This window comes from Betta splendens, chromosome 7, assembly GCF_900634795.4.
Source record: "Betta splendens chromosome 7, fBetSpl5.4, whole genome shotgun sequence".
NCBI lineage: Eukaryota > Metazoa > Chordata > Actinopteri > Anabantiformes > Osphronemidae > Betta > Betta splendens.
In genome coordinates this window covers 13,408,247-13,430,814 of record NC_040887.2, presented here as the reverse complement: position 1 = coordinate 13,430,814, position 22,568 = coordinate 13,408,247, and the positions used below count along the sequence as shown (strand labels likewise).

At 47.4% G+C, this 22,568-nt stretch overlaps 1 protein-coding gene across 1 annotated transcript in view; it reads left to right on the top strand.

The window, feature by feature from the left end:
- The window catches only part of LOC114859452 (kelch domain-containing protein 8B-like), a 67,988-nt gene that overhangs the window by 11,688 nt on the left and 33,732 nt on the right, over window positions 1–22,568 (top strand). The window contains exon 3 of the mRNA XM_029157608.3: window positions 1,029–2,239. Coding sequence (XP_029013441.1) covers window positions 1,849–2,239 — 391 coding nt within the window. The 5' untranslated portion in view covers window positions 1,029–1,848. The remainder of the gene's footprint in view (window positions 1–1,028; window positions 2,240–22,568) is intronic.

The following is a 22,568-nucleotide window of genomic DNA, read 5'->3' as shown; positions in this document are numbered from 1 at the left end:
ATCTCCCTCCGTCCTTGTGTGTCAGATCTGGAGCCTGAACGCATCACAGAGATTTAAAAGATGCCCTCAAGGAGAAGAATCTTTAAATAACATCTAATTTGCTGCAGGTGAACGTCCTCAGCCTCATGACGTTTGTTGATACTTACTGTATGATACATTAAAGGACAGATGGACATTTCGATGCTGCCTTCTTTCACCTTCGTGTATCGATTCCTTCTGTACCGTCATATGCAAATGCTGCACATCTGCACATTCATACATATGTAGGCATCCGCTGACCTCTGCACCTTTTCCCTCTCAGTTTGAAAGGCCACTGTGTCCACAGGGCTCAGGCCACTAATTGGGATGAGGACTGAGGCCTCATGAATTATTAGCAGTTAGTTATAGCTATAGTCATTTCTCCATTGTGTGGCTGAGGACAGTTGGGGGGGGGCATTCAGCCCACCTGACTGAATGTCACTGCGTTGCCTGCTGTCGCCCCACGCTGCGCCTCCTGGTGGCCTTCAGCGGCGTGACTGTGGCTCTGATGGGACAGGAGCGCCGGTTCTGCAGCAGCGGGAGCGATAGAAGCCCACCAGGGATTATGGTGGCAAATTGAAAATTTAAAATTATTGATGAGCCGTTAATCAGGATTTGGGGATAATTCCCACATTATGTGAAAAGAGACTATTCATCTGTCATTGTGAAGGTCCAGCTAACACACTGGATGGGAGCCTCAGGCTGGAGGTGGTGGTGTTGGGGGGGGGGGGGTAAATCAGGTGTGGAGTGATTAACAGCTTGTAACAGCGGAACTAAAGAGTTTGTGACGCCTGTCTGTATCAAATGTCATCGTATGTGAACAATGATGCATTCACTGACATTTTGAAAATCATTCACTGACTCTGAGCCAGAGTCGGTGCCAGAGCTTAAGGGGATGAAATGTTCTGAAATCAGCTACGTTTTGACGATCAATATCAGGATGAAGGTTTGTCCGCTTTGTCTCAACACGACGGCCTCCTCGTCTGATCCTGTCTCGTCTTCTCTTCCAGGTTCGGCTTCGCCAGGGGACCGACGCTGCCGCCGCCAGCGGGTCGTGAGATGAGACGTTCCCGTTTAATTAGTGGAAGAACAGCCTTCGTAAAATGCCAGAACGTCCTGCAGTCATCGCTCCCCCGTAGAGCGCTCACTTAGCTACTTTGGCTGGTGATTAGAGGGCTTTTTTCTGCTGGGCTGTGTCACCGTGGAGCTGCTAGCCTTCGCTTGGAGGAGTCAAGTCTCCCTCCCGTTGAAGCTTTGGGTTGGATCGTCGCTTCGACGGCGTCTCTGATCTCTGATCTGCTGTAATCTCGTCTTCTCCGTTCTATTTTTTCTCCATTTGGACTTTTTGTGGGATCAGCTTCTCAGCCGCGGCTGCACCTTCCTCTGGATTGTGTTTTTTTTCCTTCCCCAGGGATATATTGGAGCTGGGAACTGTGGGTGGGATGCAGCGAAGCAGAGACGGGTGCTGAGGAGAACGGAGCGCCTGCGACTGAAGGGCAGATGGCTCCACTGCTCACAAACACCAACAGCAGATGAATAAAACATTGGAATAGACAGGGAGTCGTGACATCTGGCCGAGGCGCGACTTAGACTCTCTCCTCGTCCTCTCCCCCTTTCTCTTACCCTTTTCTGTTCACTGATTTGCTTCCTCCCCCCCCCCCCCCCCCCCCCCCGCTTTGCTTTCATCCTCCCCTGTATCTTCCCCCGTGTGGACGCCGGGAGTCAGGTTCGCCTGTTATTCTCCTCTCAGTGTGACCCCCCCCCCTCACTCCGCCCGCCCTCCCCGGCACCGCGTGTGATGCTGTGCCCCCTCCTGTCGGCCGCGGAGACATGCCCGTGCAGGAGATGGCGGTGAGCCCTGTGAAGTCCCTCTACTGGGAGCGGTTCCCCCCCATGTCCCAGCGCCGCGTCTACTGCACCCCCGTCCACCACGAGGGCCTGCTCTACGTGCTGGGCGGCTGCAGCGAGACCGGCGCGCCCCTGGACAGCGCGGAGGTGCTGGACGTGGAGAGCCAGACGTGGAGCCAGCTGCCGCCGCTGCCCACGGCGCGGGCCGGGGCCTCGGCCGTGGCGCTGGGCGGGCAGGTGATGGTGCTGGGCGGCATGAACCAGCAGCAGACGCCGCTGGCGTCCGTGGAGATGTACCACCCGGACGAGGGCAAGTGGGAGGCCAAGGCCAGCCTGGGGCAGACGTCCATGGGCGTCACCACCGTGGAGAAAGGTCGGTGGGAGGGATTTGTTGTCGTCTGTGTTTCTGCTGCCTCTTCTCACGTTTGTGCGTAATCTCATCAAACGCAGGACTTCTCCGCACCTGGATCCTTAAAACGGTGTTTAATCGGGGTGCTTTTCTTGGATGAGAGCTTGTTGCTTGTCATTCAAACACTCGCTGAGCGGGTTCCAGTCTCTTAAAGTCCGAGCAGCTCACGTGAAGCGGCTGCTTAGGTTCAGTAACCGTTGCATCAAAACACGAGATCCTGATTATGTAGATGCATGCGTGTGTCCCTGTTAGTGTGGCTGCTTTAAGAGAAGGTCAAACGTAGCTTGTGTGGAAGCGACTCTTTTTTTGTTTTTACCTCACCAGACTTTTAGGTTTTATTCCCAGGCGTGTGCGGTTCGTCTGACGAGTAAAAGATCACACGCTATTAAAGAGTGGAGCACACTCCACATATCTGAAGCCAAAAAGTCCCCAGGGAGCCTGAAGGAGACGTAAACTAGTTAAAGTGCTCCTTCTGTGCAGTTCCCCGTGTTTGACGTGATAAATCGAGGCTTCGCTGCGACCTTTGAAGGTAATTGAGACAAAACGAGGGAGCACTTCTGGGACGTGTATCTTTGGATACTGTATTTGAACCATGAGGGTCTTTGACCGACAGTAAACTGCAGTCCAGCGCTGCTTTTGTTTTTTTTTGCAAAGAGAACTTTAAGTGACGGGACTTCAGTCCAGAGACATCGCCGTTGAGCCCTGCGGTTAAAGCGGTAACTTAAGTGGAGCCTGTCGCGCTCATTAGAGGAAAAACGCTCCATTAGAGAAAGGCTGCACATCTGCAGCTCAGACGCTGGTATTCAGTGAGTGCAGAAGAAGGAGACGATCTGAGGGCGGTTCTCCCTCTTAGCAACACCAACAGCGAACCTAGATGTTAGAATGTTTAATAAGGCACGAGGCGCTTTCTGTCTTAGCGCTGCTGCATTCTCCACATTCATTTCCTTAAATTTGTAATTTCATGCATTTTAGCTGATGCTTTCAGGTTCCCTCCAGTTTACAGTAGAACACAGTTACTGTCCCATCTGAGTGAAATGAGCAGGTTCTGTTGGATCTGCCCTGAAGGAAAACACCCTTTGAACCTAAGGCCTTTAAACCCAAATGATCACATGGTTCCTCCACATACATTTGAATGCAGCACAGTGCAGTGGGATCTCAGCCTGAGCCTCCGTTGCTTCCGTTCCTATGAGAAGTTAACGCCCACTCGTCTGCCCGATAACAGACATCCTGCAGCAACGGACCAAGACGGGTTGTCAGACACCTTTGCACCCTTAGTGTTGTTTCATCGCGTTTAACTTCATTCATTCGACCTCTCGCTCGCGGCCCGAGCGTCAGGGTGCGAGAGGCGCTGAGGTGGTGGTGATTTCGAGTGCGGGTCTGGACCCGTTAATTGTGTAGCGGGGCGCTGTGCGAGTGCGGGGACCTGGAGCTAATCACGACCTGAGCGCGACTTAATGGCCACAGCTAATGAGGGGAGGAAAGCGCTTTCATGTAGCACAACACAAAATAACTGCGGTGGCGGTTTCACCTGAACCGCTCGCTTGTTTGGCCCCGTTTTCTCCCGTTCGCTAGAACCACAATCTGCGAAGAAAGGCGGCCCAGTGTTTATGTCTGACTTTCAGATGGCGGTCTGATGATGACATTTCTTGGCGTGCTCTTCAACCCTGGAGCCAAAGCCTCCCTCTTCCTCCTCCTCCTCCTCCTCTCCTCTTCCTCTCCTCTCCCGCACGCTGACTTGCTCTACATTTTAGAGTCGACTGATCAAGCGAGCATTGCTGTTGCCTGGCAACAAGTGTGCGTGTCACCGCCGTGTTTGTTTTTAGAGCCGAGTACATGTAAATGTCTTGGCGTGTGTCATGCGAAGCCGCGTGTTTCAGCGACGGCGCATTTCAGACCGCGTTCTTGTCCACAAATATCGGCGCCTTTTGTTGCTGGCGCTGTGGATTTTCCGCCTCTTATCCTCCGCTTCCCTCTTTCTGTCTTTTCACCTTTCATCATTAATCCTAAATACAGCTGTGTGTCACAGAACCCTCCCGTCCTTCTGCTCCCATTCTATTTTCCTTTGAGTTTGGGATTTGAGTTTGGAGTCTGCCCTTTCATGTCGTCTTCCCGCTCCCACCTCGTTTACTTCAATAACGGATCTGCTCTAAGCACAGCCAATAGGAAAATGCATCCTTGTTTTCTTTGCTCGTGTTCCTTCACTGTTCACTGTTACTTCATTAGAAGTGTGAAAGCCTACTGTGGCATTAACATACGCAGCTAAGTTTCAGTCTCTACTTTTTAAAAGTTGCTCTGACTTAAAAGTGTCAAACTCCTACTGGGCCCGGAATTATAGTTTCCATTTCCCTTCAGTCTGTAAGCGGTGACCTTTGACCCCTCCTCCGTCAACAGTCTGTGACTGTCGGCGGCTCACGCGCAGCCGGAGTGAAAAATAAGCGCTCTGCAGAGCTGCCAAGCTCCTGAAAGGTATGAAGTGTGTCACTGCACACGTCTTCCAGGATAAAGACCCGCTGTCACGACTTCAAAGGGTGGAGAAGAGTGTCCTCTGGGATTAAAGGGTGTGAAGTCCGTTACAAACAAACCCCACAACCATGAGAGGGAGAAAACGCCTTTCTAAATGTTCCTTATTAACGCAGAGCGGCGGTCGCCCCACGTCGCAGGAACTCGGTGAAACGCGGGCGCTCGCTCTGTTTTCCAGCGGGTGCTCGCGTTTCTTCAACAACCTGCGCTGACCTGGTTTCCGGCCTCCTGGAACTTCCAAATGCATTATGCAAGAGTCGGCTCCACTCCGCTACAAACGGGAACGCTGTGATGTTCCTCTGTGATGTGATAATACGCCGCCGTTCGGTCCTGCCATGGATTCAGCAGTGGGGAGAACGTTCTTAGGAATACTGGATGTGAAGTAATGGATCCGCGAGAGTGGATCCTCATTTCTGTTTTTAATGTGGGTAGAGTTTCACATATTGTGTCTCATTATTGGCGAACAACAGTGGAAATATCTATTTTGCAGGACCCATTAAAATCACAAAACTCCTCGGAGGAGGGATGAGAGGAGCCTTTGAAGGGTTTACGGCTCTCTTATGTAAACACTGATGCAGATTCAGAGTCTGTCTCTGCATCTCTGTGTTAACAAGGTAAAGCAGCGATAGCGAACACAACGGGACATTAAAACGTTCCTCGGCAGTTTCTTTTTTGCTTTCTGTGAATCAAGCCGGTGGGAAACTCAGACGGAGAGACACGTTTTTTTTGTTTTTTTTTTAATCGGAGCTTTGCTGTTTGGACGTGTTCCTCTCAGGTCCTGTTTATGAAACGTTAAACCGGTGGTGTGAAAGGGAGCCATGTTCAGAACACCTTCCATACAGAGTCATTTCTTTTCAAACCATGTTTTCCTTGAGAGACGAAACATGTTCTTTCCAGAAACCACCTGCTTTAAATAGAACAAGAAGCGTATCAGTCACTCCTGACTCCTTCCTGAAAACACTGGATCAGCCAGCAGCTTTTCAGGAAATCTAATTATGCTTGGATTAACTTCCAAAGCAACAATCTTTTAATGAATTGAGCTTTCTGTTTAACGGAGTCCACAGACCTGATGACTCATCTTTGAGATCCTTAGCCCTGGTATCTATTTGTATTGTGTGTGATGGTTGTGAATGTGCGTGGGTGCGTTCGCTCTGGTTTGGTTACGTGCCGAGCTTCATTAAAACTGTGTGCGGGCGAGACAACGCTGTTCACCCCGTCCTCAGGTTTTACTTTCACTTTTGAGTCTCGTTTGATTCCCGTTCCAGGTGTCAGTGGGTGATGAGTCACTTAGGACCTAGCGTGACCTCTGAGTTTAATATCCATTCAGATGAAGGACCTGATCCAGTGCAGCTAAGCAACAAGCCCTGAAGAAAACTACCTGGAAACGCACAAAGCAGCTTTAATATTAATGCATCATAGTGCTGTAACATTTAGTTTGGGCTGCAGGCAGAACTAGTTCACAGCACGCGGGTTCTGACTGCACTGAAATGTCAGGAGACACCCGACGTTGCGGAGCTGGAAGGCTGGAAGTGGAGATCCGCGAAGCGGAGAGACTCCGATTGTCCTCCAGGAAGTGACAGACACAGTCGCCATGTCTGGGCAGACGTGACAGAAGATACAAAACGGGTCGGACTCAAGTGCAGGGCCGGTATTATTTAGTAAAACTTATCATTTGATTTTATAGACCGTGGGATGATGGAGACATAGAAATATATATTATGGTAATTATTTTAAACCGTTTATACCTTTAATGTTGCCTAAGAAGGAAATAACTATAGCAAAAGGCTCCCGAGCATTAGAGCCAAGACTTGTTGACTCCAGAGCATGAAAAACACTCCACATTCAGCAACATCCTTCATGTCTAATCGAGCTCAGGAAATGTAGGAGTCAGAGGAAGGCGAGAGAGTGGACGACAGCCCGTCGGGAGCAAATGACACTCTGATGACATGTAACGACTTAAGTGGGTCTGAGAGTGCTGCTGTCCTTCACAAGGAAACGCCTCCAGGTCCAAACGCTCTGATCACTGTCCCTGTGGCGCGCTGACCCAGCACGGCTTCAGGGCTTCAACGCGAGGCGCTGACTCGTCAACGCTGCATCTGGGGCGGCTTGTTTTAGAAGCCCGGAGGCTCCGGCGCCGCGTAAACGCCCGGAGCCCTGCCGAGGCTTTCATTAGGAGCTCACGGAGAGGGTGATTACAGGCGAAGCCCCGCGCAAACAAGCGCCCGGCGCCGGAAAACGCGCTGACGCGGCACATCGTGCTTAGGGGGGGAGACGAGCGAGAGGGATGCAGGTGGAGGGGGAGGAGGAGAGGCAGCGGCCAGTCACAGGCGCAGGAGCGGTGATGCGGCAGTTTTGGGTTCAGTTTGAGGAGAACCTGCTGCATGCGGTTACCAACGGCCACTACTGCAAGAACCTGAGGGTTAAAAAGGGTCACAGCGCGGGAAGAAAGCCCTCCTCACCACCTGAACAAAGACAGAGAAGAGCGTTGGCACGATGGGATGCGGAACCCCAACCCCTGGGGTATTTAAATTCTAGAGACCTTGTGGGACGAGGAGCACATTTTCCGGCTTGGCGGACGCTCCGACCCGACGGGCCCGTTTTCTCCTGTAGCGTCACCGTCACCGGGCCGACGGCAGCGCTCCGTGCCTTCACCTCACACTCTGTGTGACCTTCTCGCTCCCCCACACTCGTCCACTCAGGCCATTTATAGAGGCGTGTCCTTGGGTTTATACAGCGTGGGCACGAGAGGACGGAGGGCTCGGGTCGTGTGTGGCTTTTGTGGCTTTTGTGTCTCTGTGTGACGCACATCATTGTTTCTACAGTTTGACAAATTACGATGCCTGCGATGGTTTATCACGACAGCACGCACGCACGCACGCACACACACACACACACACACACACACACACACACACACACACACACACACACACACACACACACACACACACACGCCCCAGCTGTTACACACTCACCTGCAGGCCCCTCGAGCGTCTCTCTCTCTCTCTCTCTCTCTCTGGTGTTTACTGCTATCAGCAGGCTAATAAAGTGATGCAGAGCGGCTGATGGAACATTACATTAGCATATCCTGCTTCACTTGATTTGCTCTGGCTCTGTTGCTGCTTTTTTGTCCCCAGTCGGCTCATTGACAGACACATCGCTGAACACTTCCCTCCTCTTTATTTGTGGCTATGTATTATTCCGCCTCTTTCAGACATGCGCGCGTGTAATGTGTGAGTGAGCAGAGAGGTCACAGTGTTGTGGTGCAGCCTGGTGCCTATGGTGCTATATGGTTTCTGAGTCACTCCCCCTTGGTTGACTTGTTTATAGGCCTGTTTTAGTCAGCGAGGAAGGAGACTGATCATCGCAGACGGAGCCTTTAACGACTGCTCTCACCGTTAGCTGACCTTAAAATGCCCTCTGCCTGTCTGTGTGTTTTTAGTGGTGAATTGACTAAACCTCTTGGACATTTGAACTGATAAAAAGATGCAACATGCATTTAAAATAGGAACATTATCTAGTGCAGAAGGTTTTGGCAAAATCGACTAATGTGTTAAATTAAAGTTAAGAGTGAAAAGGCATTAGTTTGTGCAGCTGGTCCCCCTAAAGTCACTGACTTTACTTTAAGGTCCATTGAGTTTAGCCAATATTGTGTTTGTGTGACAAAAATAGATGCATATGAAATAAATTGTTATTCCAAATTATTATACTAAATTATTTAAAGTAAACCCCGGGTTATAGATGAAGGCAAATTTTCTCTAAAGCAATTAGACATAATTTTAAACATCTCTCATGAAATGTTAATTATTTACTGTTGCACATACTGATTAATGTATATTAGAATAATTATGTGTCTTGAATGTGGAGAGTAGATGCAGCTAAATAAGTTAAATAAACTGCTGGACACTAATAATCTCTAAACTAGTTGAAGTGAGCGAGGCCAGTGAAGTGATTGATGGTTCAAAGCTTCAGTATCTCTGTTTAGAGGAAAAGCGAAGAAAGGAAGGAGTAACTTCAGCTGGAGATCGAGTCTGGAAGAATAATAATAACATTAGCGCCTCCTTCACGACCTGGAGGGCAGCGAGAATTAAACACTAACACCGAAATCCAGGACTCGATGACATCCTTTATTAACATTCACTGAGTCACGCACTCGAAACCCGGCCCCGAAGGCATTCGTATGTAAATGCTAATTGATTTTCTCCCTTGTTTATGCGCCGCTAGATGTTATGATCAGGGACAGCGAGGTTACGGGTCAAGCACATTCAGTCGTCGCCGCTCAAGATGCAGATGCGTTTATTACGTGCGCACTTTAACTTCGTGGCATTTCCCTTCACTTTCCCTTCGCTCGGTTCCCGTCTCGCTGCTTTAATGTTTGTTAATGAGGTTTTCTTGGGCTCCTCTTTTCTCCTCAGACGGGGAGGCGTGGCTGGACTCTGTAAAGCGAAGGCTGCTCCTGGTTGTGTTCACCCCACTGTACTTAACATATTTCCCCAATCTTCGCCGTCTTTTCCGTTTTCCTAAGCATTTGTCGGTTTTGTTATTGCTCCTGTCATCTCTTCCCCCACGTACCGCCTCTGGCCCTCGGTCTGCCGCCGATGCACCTCCTGCATAGCAATGCCGAGCACGATAATAGACTATTAGTGTTGTCTCTGTGGCACTGTTTGAATATGAAAAGGAGACTCATTATTTCCGGGGCAGGTTAGGGGACAGTGATGAGTGCGCTGAGAATGATGAACGCTCACCTTAGAACAAACCCTAATCTGATCTGCCAAACCGGATTCAAGGTCTGCATATTAAACAAGGTCAACAACGACAACAACACCAACATCAATAACAGGACCACAGAGTGTCTCGCTTCTTGTGTAAAAGTTTAGATTCCACCGCTGTGGGAAAATATCTTCAAAACTATTGACTCATCGCTGTACATGACAAGAAACAACAAACCCGTCTCCCCGGTAAGGTAAAAGGAGACCATCGATCCATTGGATGAAAACAAGCGCTGCGTGAGCACTCGAGTGAAACAGAACATGACTTAAAACCCGAAAAATGATTAGGTGAAACAAACATCGGCTACGTGGCTGTAAAAAAAACAACCAATCCATTTTGAGATCCATCGAGTAAGAATAAATATGTACAGTACTGACGAGAGGCCCTCGTGCTGTAAAATCTGAGCTGAGGAGTCACCTGATTAATATCTTATTGTGGGAATCTGTACGTGTTAGTGTCTGAACACTCTGGACATCAGATGATCTTCTATTCTTAGTCACACCTCATCTGTGACCCGTCTGATGGCGTCTCTAATTCATCCTCGTTCTGTCTCTCCTTAACACTTTGACCTTTGACCCTTCCACAGGTTCCTCTTGGGTTAGTCAGAGACGTTTTTAACAGTAGTGCCCCCCCCCCTCCTTGCTGCTGAACCACGTTGCTGAATGTGATTCCATGTCAGAAGCGTGACTCCATGGTTCACTCTTCTAACTCATCACTCGGATTGCGTGAGACGAGCATTTACGCTTTGATTTTTATGCTTTTCACATTAAATGCACCCACACATCAACGAAACGCTGATGTTTTCAGTTTGCTGCCGTGAAATATTTAGCTTCTGTCTTGGAGTGACTTGCATCAGTGGAGACTTTTAAACATTCTGTGTTTTCCTTTACAGCTGCTGTGGGGAACATCACACACGCGTCCAAACTACGACGAGATTTAACTGTTAAAATTTTACAGAAACGAGGAGGAGAACAATTGGAAATCACTGGAAATTGGAAATGGGGAAAAATCTAGGACAGTTACACAATCAGCGACTTTCCCAAAGCGTGTGTTGATTAACGTTTGCGGCACATAGTGGACGTTTTCCCCTACATGTATCTGCTTTCTGCTTTCTGGCTTTTATCAGACCCTGACGAAGCCGCGGAGCTGAAACGTCTTATAACAAAATAGCTCTCGATGCTACAAGCGCTGTCGACATCGTGCCAGAGGCCAGAACAGCTGGTGACCGAACGTGCTCGTGAGCTGTCAGCCAGCTGTTATTGCCGAGCCCTCACTCTGTCCCTCCGTCCCTCCGCTATGATCATTCAATTTTCCAGACTATCTGGTTTCTATCTGCTCCACTGGAGGCTGATTTTTTTAATGGGGCAGAAACCATGTTCTTAGGCAAAAAAGAAGTTCCATCGGTGGTTCAGCTAATGTGTTTTCTGCCTTGTCAAGCAAACTCTCTCAGCTCAGCCATTAAGTGGCCAGGGACGTGTGGAGGTATATGCTACGTCACATTAGCCCATACCTGAGTCTGAGTGTTCCTCTCTGAGTGGTGTCTGTCCTCTCTTTGCCATAGAGACACATTTAGGCTCCGTTTTTTTGCTTCACGTCGTCACGACCACCATCTTTTCCTCCAGTGTAATCCCATCACTTTGTTATTCATATCCTGGCTGCATCCATTTGCTCCTGCATAAGATAATAAGTCAAGAACTGTCAGGTGGTGGATCTGGGTCTGGGACTGACTTTGGCTGTTGAATATTGATTATTTCTTTTCCTAGTAGCTGCAGAACTAATTAGCACCATATCTTGTAGTAAACACAGATCTTTGCCTCATTCGTCCAGTAGCAGTGGGTGCAGTCTTATTATTTCTAATGTATTTTTGGGGCCATAGTGATAAATATCTACCTAAGAATAAACCCAGGTTTAATCTGTGTAACCCAGTTTAAGGTCTGCCGCAGTCAATAAAACAAAAACAGAGCCTCTCATTCTCAGGCCACAGCTCTCGAAGGACTCAAATTGGATTCATATGGGATGTTAATGTAGTGGAAACAGGAGAAAATAGCATGTAGTCTTGAAAATGAATGTTAGTCTCTTTGAAGCCTCTTCACTTTCTCCAAACATTGATTTATCCCCGTAATGGACAAAGTGGAACACAGTACACAAGATAAGATGAAACTATATTGATCCATCTGGAGAAATTTAGGCCTCATATAAACACAATTGGAAACAAAAAAATGACAATGAGTAAAAATAGTTATATAAAATAATAGATTTGAATAGAACAGAAGCAGGAGCTCATCACATTGTTTTCTTCTCTCTGTCTTCCTCTTAAATTCGCCTGCCTGGTCTCAAAAACCAAGTTAGCCACTGGCAACAGACGAACAGACGTTACCTCAAATTTATATATAGCACGCAGTTAATTAAATTCTGTAGAAAATTCAAGAAGGGAAACTCAATGATCGGTTCTCAGAGACATCCATCCATCATTTTGTAACTGTGGCAGTCAATGAGTGTTGGTTGTTTCTGCACATACTGTACACTTTGCCTCGAAGTGTGACCCACAGCAATGATTCACTATAGGTCTCACCTACAATATTGAGGCGCTGAAAGCTTTGTTATTAGAGAGATCAAGGAATACAGCAATATTTGGTTTGGTTCTACTGAGAACGTGCAGGAAACTGTTAATCAAAGCAACACATTGCTACACATTGTTTATATGTACAGTATACAAGACAATATCACACTGCGTTAGAGTCAGCTGTTCCTGGAGCAGCAGTTGTTCAGTCTGGAGGCATAGTTTGAGTTTTTGCTTCCAGAAATCTGCGAGCATATCCCACAGAGATGATGTCATCTACACAGTGTGTGTGTGTGTGTGTGTGTGTGTGTGTGTGTGTGTGTGTGTGTGTGTGTGTGTGTGTGTGTGTGTGTGTGTGTGTGTGCGCGCGTGCGTGTGCTGCATGCATTGATAGAACATCGGGGAGGAATTTCCAGCCCATGAGAAGTTAATTGGATGAATAATGCAGGGAGCCCCGGGGGATGGGGTCCGCTGGAAGGACTGTGCTGCGCTACAGTATGGTCATGTATATGCATGTTACCAGGCGCCCGTTCCTCTGTATGGAGGAACACAACAACTAGCCATTATATAATATAATATTTTACAATTCATGACGCCTTTGGGTGATGCGGCAGCAGTGCACACTATGCTCACAGCCTCCACAAATAATTGACTTCTGAAAGTGAGTAACACACACACACACACACACACACACACACACACACACACACACACACACACACACACACGCACACGCACACACGCCCGTAGACCCACGTGCACTATTTATAGCAGCGTGCCGGGGCGCTCAGAGCGCTGTGATGTCTCGTTATTCCCTGCTAACTTGGGTTTCGCTATCACAGTGTGCATTCCTCTGCTCATCCAGCATCCTCTGTCTCTCCCACATGCTCTTCAGGTGGGGCTGCATTTGAAACATTACATTCGCTACACTGCTTGTGTGTGAAGTTACACGATTTCCATATATCAAAAAACAAGAGAAAAGAGTCTCACTGTAATTGAGGTGACCAGAAAGTCATAAATTAGAATAGCTGCAAAGCAGGAAACAGTCTCTGGGGCCCCACTGGGCAGAACAGCAGGGTTTCTTCTGTTTACTCTGTCTGGAAAAGGTCAAGATAGTTGTTCACCAGCTGCACGGTTGGCGGTTTGATTCCCAGCTCCTCCTTGCTTATGTTGCCACAGGACTTGATCCAATGGCAGTTTAATTGAATGGTACATCAGGTGTCAGCCAGATTTATGCCGGCTCACCTTTGTCCCTGAGTCTTGACACATTTCACTGTCCATTGTTAACTTTGACAGAATAGTGGAAGGTTGGCAGTGAGGAGAAGCTGAGACCATGTATGTGCATAATGTGACATTCCAGACTTAAAGTCAAGTGTGTATCCACTAAAACATGGATTAGACGACTCCGACCAGAATAAGTGGGACTCGGTGCCATGTCGCTGCTGCCGGCTGGAGATCCCACAGTAAAAGCCCCTGCAAGTCCTCCACTGTCATGTTGTCAAGAGACGGGAACGCACAGTGCAGACGGAGTTCAATGATGAATGTTATTTTTTTTATATCTGATCTCGCTGCGTCGCATTCACACATCTGCTCTGTCAGTGATAGATGAAAACCGTATGAGGCGACTTTAAATCTACCTCCCTCTCTGCACACGTCCCTTCTCCCTCGTGTATTTGCAGCATCTTACCCACTCACCTGACTGATGACGCCTTATTTACTGTTCCTCTGTGACACAGAGACTGTTGTTGCATGTGTCAGCTGAGCTCCGTGTGAAACGTGAAAAACAGCTCAAGTAAATTGGAGCCGAGGCAGAAATCTATATGACGGTAGCAGACCTCCACCAAAACTTCAGCATCTGATTCAAAAGCACCAAAGTCACTGTGTAATTATTTAGAATTAAGGCAGACGCATGCAGTAATTGACGGAGCACCGGACCACAGGATGAGCTTCAGAAGGGCGGGAGGAGCTGGAACCGAGTGGGGAGAATGACGCGGAGGGCGAAAGAGCCAGAAAAAGGCAGCAGATGGTTCAGAGAATAGAGCCGACTCAGCAGGGAAACCCGCCGGCGCGGGACTGACGGATGTCCTTCGTACCGTACGCGGAGGCCGACCGTGGCTGAGCAGCAGCCATGCAGGTGATGGTGGCAGTGAGGCCACGACGGCGGAGGTCGGAATGCGAAGTGGTGGAGGCACGGCCGCGTTAAAGGGCACAGCTGATGAAAGGACCTGGTTCAAACGGTTGTTTGATCAGCAGACACACACACACACACACACACACACACACACATCGTGATTCACCTCTTAGCCACTTGAAATATTCAGCATCTGTGCTGCTTGGAGACTTGTCTGTGGCCTCCCCAGTTGCAGCATGTGACAGAGTTCTTTTTGGGCAGATAAAGCTTTCTGCTTTGGGAAAACCTTCTTCCCCGATCCATCAATAACTGTGAGCTCGGGAGCCCTCGCTCTTCACTCTGACTTCGGTTCCTAAGGCTGAGAGCTAAGATGTACCAGCGTTTGAGAGCTGTTATTTCTGACTCCTGAGCATCTGGGAAACTCAGGAATGTTTAATGGCAGCTAGCAAACGAGACTGTTGTAAATACAACAACATAATACAACATAAAAAACCTGTAGGTTGACATTTAAGTTGCTTTCTATTCTCTGGGTGTCTGTTTATTACTTTTCTTTTTCTTCTTCCTCTTCTACTTATTATAGATAATATTTCAATACAGTATGTGAAAGAGAAGCTACAGTATCTACATGTATCTCACTTCCTGTTTCTGATCTTTTGATTGACAGCCCCGCGTTGCGCAACGTTACCCTTCACGCAGCTCTTCACAAGAGCCCCTCGGAAGATCTGCTCGTGTTCATAATTAGATCAGAGGCTGCGTTTTGATTCCGGACTTATTCCCGAGACTGTGCAGTGACAGCTGCTCCACATGCTGAAGAACCATAATCATATGGTTAATGTTTGAAGACGCGCTCCTCTTTTCCTCCCAGGGGATCTGCATTCTACTCTGTTCATCCATGACATTAATATGATGCTACGCTAATGGCTTGTTTCCCTCTTTTTTTAGCTTTAGCGCGCGAGTTAAGCATTGTACCAGCTGACGGAGACAGTCTCTGGATCTCCTGCTGTTTCTGGTGCCAAACACATTTTAGTTTTAATCTTAACTTAATGTTAAAAAAAAGACATAATATTGTTGTGACTATTGTAGCAATACTGTATGTGAAATATACTGGTGCTTCTATAAAGAAGCCTTTACATCACTGAGGGATGCTGTAACAAACCACAAGGCCTTAATGATGCACTGCTGTGACGCGGGTCAGGACAGTGGGCTGAGTTCATCATCACTAATCAACGGACTCTATTGATCGTCCTGCCGATGCCTTTGTTTCGTAGCTGGAGCCAGTTAACCTCCTTGACCTGCTTGTTGCCTCAATTTCCTCAGCATCGCTCTCAGAATCGGTCCACCAGAATTTGATTTCGGTTTCACGCCACAGCAGCGGGCGGTTCCACTAACGCCTCAGCAGCGTTTTCTGCAACTGTAATTTCCCTAATAGGAAGCAACTGAAAAGCAGCTAAGATGGGTTTTCTGGATCTAGTGAGTTCTCTCACTGCTGGTGCATCAATATCAGCATCCCTTAGGTAAATAATCAAGAATTCAGGCGATGGAGGAAAACCTGACGAAGTCTGCCAGAGGGGAATGAGGGAAACGTGGCCTGATTTAGACCCGTCCACACTCTTACTGTACTCAATGCGATGATTATTAAATGTAGGAAGATGTTGCCTGGTGGCCTGCTGGTCACAATTTACACAGCTGCACAATGTAGAAACGCGAGCAAATCGGTCTGATGCATCGTCCTGATTCTTTATACCTGCTGCAGTCCATAGGAGAAATAAGACTGGAGAGTTATTGTGTCGAGCTCTTTAATGTACTGTAAAAGCAGCCAGCTGAGTATGTAGAAGGAGTCTCTTTATGTTCTGGAACCAGCGTGTGTGTGAAAGACACTGACACTTCATTGTCAGTGTCTTTCAGGAGCGACAGCAGAGGCTCTCGGTGGCAGACGGACGACGGCAGAGCTGCTGTTTAGTGGAAGTGAGCGAGTGGCAGAAAGGTGTGAGCAGGAGCGAAGGGAAGATGGAGGAAGGCGGGAGGAGGCAGCGGACGTGCGGTCGCGCTCGGGAACGTCTCGCTGCGGCGCTGCTCAGAGCTACAGCAGCTGCTGCTTACTTAGCTTGTTTTATGAAGGGTTAGAGATTCAAAAGGAGGTAAAGGTGGCGGCTGAGGAGAAAGTGACTAGTGCATGTTGTTAATCTGCTGATTTCTGTGACTCACAGCTCAAATAGGAACATTGTGGCTCTGTCGGGTTTCGGCAAGGATCGGACCCACATGCACAGCGATGACGCGGTAGACAGTGGATATAGTTAAGGAAGTATTTAATGACAGAATCCAGGTCACAAAACGGTCCAGGTCATTCACAGGTAGACAAAGATTAACAATACCACAGGGGTTAGGCGAAATCGGGTCCGAGGACAGGCGTGAGTCAATACCAGAAAGGGCTCAGATCTTCAGGAACAGAATCGGCGGGCTTAGACAGGTCCAGAAACGAGCAGAGTTCAGCAACAGAGTGACTTACGAGATTGGTCAGGATCAGGCGAGAAGCAATGGTCAAAAACGTAACAGGGTCGACAACAGGATAAGCTGAACTAGAGAAATGCTGGAACGTGAGAACAATGAATCAACGATCTGGCGAATAACAACTGTCACAGGTGGTGCTTAAATGTCCTGGGGAGTGATGATGAATTGGGTACAGGTGCGTGAATAAAAACCGGGAGTAAAGTTAGCGCAGGCAGAGTGATGTGACAAACCGGAAACTGCTAAACTAAAACAGGAAGTGAAACTGGAGATCTGACAGGCTCAAACACCACATTGCTTCAAACAATCTGAACGCATAAGGCAATTAGTATAATGTCAATCAATTCCCATTTTTATAGAATTAAAATAATTAGTGGGAGAGCTGAACAGCTCTCACACTATTGTTATCTTCGGTCTTTATTATTATTATTCTTCTTCTACTTATTCCGCCCTTTTTTTGATTGCTATCTACTTTTTAACGCTTCATCGTAGAATCGTCGTTCAACTTTCTAAACGTGTGTCATCTTTAGGAGATGTGGGCTATTACTTTTTATGTTTTCAGCTTTTCAACTTTTAACGTTATTCAACTTTTTTCATCGTTTTTTTATAATGGTCGTCTATGGGAATCATCGTTAAACTTTTTGTCAACTTCCCTCTTTTCATCAGCGTCTATCATCGTCATACTTTGGCGTAGAAACGTCATTTCAACTTCAAAAGCGTCCATCATCGCTCAACTTTCTCCTCGTAAATCAGCGTTGTCGTATCTTCTATACTTTTCGACTAGTGAGCGTTTAAATATGGTGTGGTTTTTGTTAAATTTTCAGCTTTTCCATTAGTGTGTATTGGGTCTGTTAGAGTGCGTGATGTCACAGCTACAGTGAGAAGGTGCGCTTTTTTAAGACAGAACTTCTGTCTCTAACTCGTCACTACAGCCACAATTTTTACTCTATCAACGTAATTACTTCACTAAATCGTAGTCATACTTGTCTTCTTTCTAATGATGTGTCTGGATATACCCTCAGACCTATACTTTAGTCGCTATGGACCTCAAAGTGCAGAGAGATCCTGAAATTCTCCCATTGACTCTAATGATAATTTTTGGCAGACGTCTGGGGAGAAAAACAGAGGAGACATATTTTGAAATTGCCACTGTGGCTACAAGCTTTTGTCCTTAAACATAAAATTCACACCATTTGCTCATTGAAGCCTTGGGACTCGTAAAATGAAATAATTTTTGTGATAACTATCATGGTTTAGCTGAAACAAGCCTGTTTATACAGGGTGAAACTCTGCTTTTACAGAGCAGAGTGAGCCTGATTTTCCCGCCTTTCGTCTCCATGGCGACGGCGCAGCTGCAGATTTCACTGACAGGTCAAACTCCTGATGCTCAGTGTAGACAGCAGTTCCATGCTTATTACTGGTTACTCATCTACACTATTGGATTGTGTAGTAATTAAGCACACACTTCCTCTAAATCCTTTCAAAATAAAAGCACCAAGCCAAATAATTAGCTTAATAGCAATATTTCTGCTTTTAGATGGGTAATTATGACTGTTTAAATATAGATTAACAGTTTAGTAATTACCCACACGTGCTTCCTCTACATCCTTTCAAAATAAAAGCACCAATGCCAATTATTAGCTTTAACTGCACTGTTTTTGCCTTTGAATGGGTAATTAAAGACTAATTGACAGTTACGCTATTACCCCCACACATTTCCTCTAAATCCTTTCAAAATAAAAGCACCAATTACAATTTATTACCTTTAATGGCAAGATTGATTAAAAAAAATTGTGGTTCTGAATACTTACCAATCGTTAATGGGACTACTTTAGAGTTCAGTAAATAGCCACTCAAACTTATTAGGGTGCTTTTATTCTGAAAGGGCTAAATCTAAATCTTTGCTTTAATAGGGCTATTCTTGCTATTGAATGATAAATTCTGACTATCTAATGACTATTTTATAGTTTAGTAATCGCCCACACACAACCTCTAAATCCTTTCAAAATAAAAGCACCAATGTAATTTATTACCTAAATGGCAAGATTTTTGTTTCTGACTGGTAAATTTCTACTAGTTATTAAAATATTACACAGTTAGGTAATTATTTACAAATACTTTCTTCAAATCAAAAAGATAGTCAGCTTATTTATGATTGTCAACAATGCACATTGGTCAACCTTTTAATCTTTGACATCTTTTAACCGTGGTCAACTTTTGAATCATTGTCATCTCTTTAATATTGTCATAGTATGACCTTGGTCATCTTTTTAATCATCATCTTTTTAATCGCCATCTTTTGTCATCGTTTTAATCTTTGTCAACGTTTTCTCGTTTTCATCGTTTTCATCGTTTTGCCGTAGTCAACTTTTTGACGTCAGCAGCTTAATCAGCGTTTGTCATCGTTGCGGCAGCAGATCAGCTCTCCCACGTAATTTCTCGAGAAATTACTTTTTCTAGTTTCTGACTTCACATTCTGCCTATTATAGGTTTTCATATTATGTTGTTATATTACTGTTCCTAATAAACTGACCAGACACTGACTCCTCTCACCTCCCCTCTGGTAAATTATACCACATCCAATTTCATTGCACGCGGGACTCCATTTCTCCAAGGGCTCAAATTACCAGTTGAACGGTTTGTGGCCTCGCTCAGACGCTCTGACAGTGACGCTTAGATTCTCATTACTGTACAGTATATGAGGCAATGAGGGCTCAGCGGCCAAATTAAATTAAACGCTATCGTTGTTCAATCTAACAGTTTCTCTCCACTTATTTTTTTGCAGTTAGACTTTAACCATCCGACCTTTAAAATAAGATTCGTCTTTTATTGTTCTGTTTTATTTTTTTTAGAGGCTCTGTACCAATGCTTCTTCCTGGGTCCGTGTCTCATGCGTCTCCGACCGTCGGCGGCGGCGGCAGAGAAGACATTTTACGGCTCCGCCCGTCGTTGCATCGCTTCCGCTTCGTTTCTGCCCGCGTGCCTTTGCAGCAGCTTCCGCTCCTCTTCGTCGCCGACCCTGTTCCCTCACCTGCCTCTGCCCCCCTTTCCTCAGCCTCTCTCGCTGTCATTGTTCATCACACAGCAGCGCGTTGCCTCCGGCTCTTCAACTTTTCATGGAGCCACTGGCTCCACAGCGACGATGTTCTCCCAGATGTGTGTGTGTGTGTGTGTGTGTGTGTTTGTGAGTGTGTGTCTAGTAGTGACCAGTCGGTTTGAGTAATAGTCATTAACACCCACTATGTACAGATGTGTTCTGGATGGTAGGAGTGTTTTAATGTAGATGTAGCAACATTTAGACCTGAATGTTCTATTGATTTCTCTCAGAAAATGAAAGAGAATCGAGGTTTGGGCTTTCGTTGGGTCAGCGGTGCTTCAAAATCACCCTCATTTAAAACATCTGCTCTAACGTGGGCTGCATTCAGCAAATATCTTACCTGAGGAAAACCTTAGCTGGGAGGTCACAAAAACACAATCTAAGTACGAGGACGAGAGCCGAGTGCACACGAGGTAGAACAGTCGATCAAGCAGATATCAGCAGTAAACAAACGTTACCCCGAGGACACGGAGATGACAAGAAGACCAGAACGTTGCCCCAAGGAGAAGGAGCTGCACGGATCCCCGTACGTGTCGCTCTGATTTCAGAGCACACTTCTAAATGGAGAAGCTGCTGGAGCTTGTAATTGGCTTACAGCATCCGCAGGTCCTGGAGGGAGAGGCTGGAAACACACTGTAGGCTTTAGGCTGCAGCGCCGTGCAGACGGAGCTGGAGGCTTCAGGAGCAGCCTCTGCACACGGCGGAGAGAGAGAGAGAGCGAGAGAGAGAGAGAGAGAGAGAGAGAGAGAGAGAGAGAGAGAGAGAGAGAGAGCGAGGGAGAGCGAGAGAGAGAGAGAGAGAGAGAGAGAGATCTGAGAGGGGAAGAAACGCAACTGACAGGCAGGAAAAGCTGCATTGTTGTGGTTTTTGCGTGTCACTTCTGGGATAATCCGAGCGGTTCTGAGCACGTGTGGGCGTGCGGCGAGTGGGGTTCGACCCTGAACGTCGTCTCCCGCGCCCCCGGTGCCGATCCTGTTCAGCAGACTGACTGTGTCGTCCCTCAGTCCAAACAGCCCTGTGTGTTCTGATAACGAACGCAGTCGCAACTGTAAGCGCACACTGAACCCCGACGCGACAATGCAGCCGCTCCGCGTGGCGCCGCATGGGTAATTCATTATCACGCATTTGCATCAAATATGAATGAGCTCTCCGTAGCGTTTGACCGGTCTGGCGTGAAATGTAGGCCAGCGAGCGGCGCACGTAGGAGCTATCGCCGCTTCCCGGATCAAGATGCAGGTACTGTACCGTACGAGGTTCCCAACACCTCGGCCGGAGAATCGTGATGGAGCCGAGACCGGGGGAAGTGGAGGAGAGAGTGTTTATGCCTCACACATCAACGCAGGCCACATGTTTTAGCTCCTGAGATGTGCCCCAGGTTCATTTGCTTAGTTCCTGGCTATAACAAAAGGCACTTGATTGCGTCTGCATGTGTGTGTGTGTGTGTGTGTGTGTGTGTGTGTGTGTGTGTGTGTGTGTGTGTGTGTGTGTGTGTGTGTGTGTGTGTGTGTGCGTGCGTCGGCTAGGTTCTCTGTTGATTGCATGCATTGTGGAACGAGCCTGTCTGACGGCGGCGCTCCGGCAGGTGTGGGCGTCTGTCGGCGCTGGAGGGAGCGAGAGATCGCAGCTCTAACGAGGACGGCGGCGCCAGCCGTCCTATAGGACGACAGACTGATCTGGAGGCAGATTGGTGAGAGACGAGAGAAGCGGGTTGCTGGTACGAATCCTCGCTGACGAGGCAGACGTGGATTGCTCTTTCTCGACCTCGACCTCTCGACCTCTGAGTGTTTAAGGCGCAATGCTGCGCGTGAGATGTTTACGTGGAGGGTTTGGACCTGCTTGAAGATGCACCCGAGCCCAGATGAGTGCTGACGGTGAGGCAGGGAGCAGTGTAATCAATGACAGCTGTTAGCGTCTGCATGTGTGTGAATAAAATGCTGTTTTCGAGCCACTGAGGGTGCAAAAGAAGCATCTTGCTGCAGCTTGAATCTTCTCTGATTTAGGCATTTACACGTACTCAGATCAATAAAGTGACTGGATTTTGTGCATTTAGGTCCATTTTCTCTGTTGTTTTGCACAACAATAACAGAGTCTCTTGAGGATGTGTCTGGGGGAGTCTGAGTCTGACTTTCTACCGTCACTCATTTGTTTCTAAAAGCTTTAGATAAACACAGACACTAACTCTGTGCTGCGACATTAAGACACACACACACACACGCACGCACACGCACACACACACACACACACACACACACACACACACACACACACACACACACACTAACGACTAAGTCCTTTTTTCATATGGACACTTCAGGGCCCTCTGGAAAAAACGAGACTCTGTCCTTCAACTTCCAGCTGACGCAGAATGAACGGCCGCTGACACGCGTGTTGACGGGACACGCGTGTGTCAGCGGCAGCGGCCGATCTTCATCTGTTACTCATGAGCGATGGAGCCGTCGTGTCCGTGTGCTTCCCGTCACTCGGGCGCTGCCGCGGATTAAACCGTCCGACTCGGCTGTGATGCAGAACAGTGGTGTTGATGACAGGCGGAGTTCAACAGGCACTGGAGCTAATTTAGCAGGTTTCATGGCTGTTATCATGAGTGGCACTGATGCATTATGCACTGATTCGGTTACAAGGCCGCTGCTGTATTCATCGCTTCAACTCAACTTCTCCCTCGCGTCACGTGTCATTTCAGGAGAGAAAAATA